This window comes from Paramacrobiotus metropolitanus, unplaced genomic scaffold (genome assembly GCF_019649055.1).
Source record: "Paramacrobiotus metropolitanus isolate TYO unplaced genomic scaffold, Prichtersi_v1.0 Parri_scaffold0000081, whole genome shotgun sequence".
NCBI lineage: Eukaryota > Metazoa > Tardigrada > Eutardigrada > Parachela > Macrobiotidae > Paramacrobiotus > Paramacrobiotus metropolitanus.
Genome location: NW_026570301.1, coordinates 512222 through 515567, shown reverse-complemented (window position 1 = coordinate 515567; position 3346 = coordinate 512222). Strand labels below are relative to the sequence as shown.

Sequence of the window (3346 nt, the reverse complement as noted above, 5' to 3'; positions counted from 1 at the left end):
CGGTCGGAACGCGAGTAAAATCGAAGTACCATTTCAGTGATTTTACTAATAGGACCCTGCAGATTTACCCAGAATGTAAAGCGACATCAGAAAACAGAGAATATGGCCATATATTATGGATACGTATTATGTACTATGCTGTTTTTCCTGATCTCCTTCCAATAAAAACATAAGACAAGCTATTCTGAAATATCATTCCAAAAAACCCGAAAAACCGCAGACAGTATCACACGATTGCCGTACTAGTGTTTGCCAATCGAGCTCGCCGCGGCGCAAGCCCAAGGTGAGCAACCGAAAAAACTAGAAACTGAGGAAGCAAAATAATGAATGTAAGCAATCCGGAAACCGTACTTCCAGTCCACTATTTCAGTCTCTATACAATCCATTCAGTGCCGCGAAAGTGACAGGGGTCAGAGCAGCAACATCGACTTGGCGAAGATCCATCGTATCCCATCGCTGTGGAGTGTCATCAGGGCGCAGAGAATTAAACCTAATAAAAGGAGGTTTATCGCATTTGTCTACGACTGGTATTCTTCCTCACGGAAAACTATTCTCCTCAAAAACATGAATCCACTTTGCCAGCAAAAGCTAAACCAGACAAACTTGGACCGGAAATACAAGCCATCTCAAACAATCGGTCAACCCTGCAGCAGCGAATTAAAGAAAAATGTGACTCGAGTCACATATTATGATAGTACGACGGCGAAAAAAACTATGATAAAATAAATTTAATACGAGGGGAGCACATCAGTTTCCTGTGGCAAGGCGTAATTTCTCACTGTAGTGCAGTACTCTGTCGTCAGGGCACTATAATCAACTGGATACTGGATGTTCCTGTATACGAGACTTTCTTCTTCTTGCTCATGTGTTCACTGGCATTCAAGATGGGCTTATATCAGAAACAATGAAATCGTAAAGAGCTAAGGGTACCAATATAAAATAACAAACAATATCATGCGTTCAATTGATCAAATCATCAACGTATGATTTACAGGGCTTACAATATATGAAACTTCTACATAAAGACTTACAGTTGGAGAAAAACGCGAATACCATTCCACTGATCCGGATAAGCCAACGTTCGCACCCAGCGCCCATGCAAGGCTGAGACCTTGTCGTACACCCGCTGACTGACGGCCGGAAACTGGTCGTTGGCCGCGGCCAGAAGAATGCGGATCCGTTCAGCGGATGTGTCCTCCGAGCGAAAATGTAGACGGGGAATGGTTACCGGATATCGGATATTATCATCGACCGAACCGTATTTGCGCATCAACGCTCTCTCTTGATCCGGCAGATCCGATAATGCCAAGATCTTGTATGCTGCACCGGTGATTAGTGTCTCCGTAGCCATGTTGACCAGCACCAGCTGCTCGCATACCATCGTCAGCTTCGCCAATCCGCTACATTCCCATGCTCCACTGCGAGGATTACGGTCAATACCCAGGAAACACGATGCCCCGAAAGCGGCGTCACGCCCGTTCTTTACCATAATCAGTGGCAGACGGACGCCTCGGGCGGCTAAAACGTTGCCGGTCAATGTCAGGCGGGTGGTGAGTCCCAGTCCAGCATGAGCATGATTCCCGTCCTCCGTCAGCGCCAACACATGCGTACGCGTAGGAACTACGCGGTGCAGTGTGGTTACCAGTTTGTACTTCAGGTAGCTGGAGTACTCTTCTCTGGGATCGAGATCGACGAAATCCGCGTACTGTCCGGACAACTCGTGAGGCGTTCTTTTGCACATTGTGCAGAGATCAAACTGGATGTGTCGATCCTTCACGTGCAGACGGAAAACTGACATCCACAGCGCACAAACCCTGGTAAATATCAGTAAAAGCGTTACAGAGCAGAGCCCCACAGGGATCCCATGCGAGTTGCGACCAACTTCGGATGATATGTTTGTATCAACTACTGCCGCAAATGTTTTATACATATACAGTACTTAATTAACCAGAAGCGAAAACGCTATTAAAATGTCTTGATTTGGCGATAACCGCAATAACTTGCCTGCTGGTCCGCAATTGGGAATCCACATCCAGGTAGCACATTATCAATGCCACGATGGGATGCACAAGTTCACTTATGGACATTTCCGTTGTGTCTGCAAAACATACGAATATGCACAGCTAATAACGCAAACAATTCGTTTAAATTCTCTTAGTAAATACTGCAGTTAGAGGCTTAGAGCCACAGCCACTACTGTGGAAAAAACCGCCCGTATCTTACATAGGTGTTTTTGCGGATGGTTTACACAAGTTTATATTTATACATCCTCTTTTTTGACGGCTGATAATGATATAAAACCCTGAAGTACTTTAAAAGTTAAAGCAAATGCACTGTCAAACTAACCTCGCTGCAACGCGCCCCATGGAATGGCCTCCATATCCCTTAGGTCCACTGTCAGATTCTCCTTCAAATAATCTTCACAAGCATTTCTCAGGGAACTTTCATCCCACAGCATGCTGTAGCCGTCATTGTCACCATGCATTTCGGCACAGATAAAAGTGATCGTATCCACTCCCGCTCGCACGCACATTCGACAACCGACGTGAAGCGGATACGATCCACCCGACTCCTCGTGTGCACTGCACACGAAATGAACCTCGTCCACTCTTACGAATCGATGAAAGCGACAGTTCGCATCGCATACGTTATCGTCTTTGCCCAACACCAATCGACAGGTGCGGACCAAGAACGTCGGGATGAAGTCCACGTCTGGCAGCATTTGGGAACTGGAAAAGCTAATGCTGTGTTTCCTGTACAGAAACCCTGTAGTGGTTTCGAAGAAACTTCCCCCCTCCTCCGGTGCTGGCAGCTTCTCGGTGCAGTAATTCCGATGAAGGATATGCTGTCGTTCTATTCCGTCAGATTTGTCAGCGTCTACACGGACAAGTACATACGGATCGGTTTTCTCATCGTCTACGATGGCACCAGACCAGAAAACCATCGGATCCACATAGGTCCGCCGCAGCGCTACCTGCACTGACGACCCCTCAGGCAATGGCTCATGCATCAGGAAACGGTGCGGCCAGAGATGTCTGGAATGAATCCATTGGGCATTGATGCTGCTGGCATCAAAGTCCACGAAGAAGTTAGGACCATCGATGTCCTGAACGTATCCTAGCCACCACTGCCCGTTATCCCGCTGCACCAGTACCGTGTTCCCATAGTTCAACTCACGCGAACCCGAGAACAGCTTTCGAAAATACAGTGTTGTTGCGTTCATGGCGTAGAACTGTCGAACCTTTCAGTGCACAGGACAGTACTGAGAGGATACGAAAAGATTGCCACTTGGATATGCAGCAAAAAAAGGCTCACAAATAGTCTCGGAGTACGGCAAGATTTTAGA

General features: G+C 46.9%; 1 protein-coding gene across 1 annotated transcript; it reads right to left on the bottom strand.

Moving 5' to 3' along the window:
• Positions 1 to 214: 214 nt before the first annotated feature.
• On the bottom strand, positions 215 to 3346 carry LOC129595706 (uncharacterized). Its single transcript, XM_055492787.1, has 4 exons — positions 2347 to 3346; positions 2005 to 2098; positions 1032 to 1814; positions 215 to 490 (listed from the first exon to the last, which is right to left on the bottom strand). The coding sequence occupies exons 1-4, from the start codon at positions 3221 to 3223 to the stop codon at positions 367 to 369; spliced, it is 1878 nt and encodes a 625-aa protein (XP_055348762.1). The 5' UTR covers positions 3224 to 3346; the 3' UTR covers positions 215 to 366.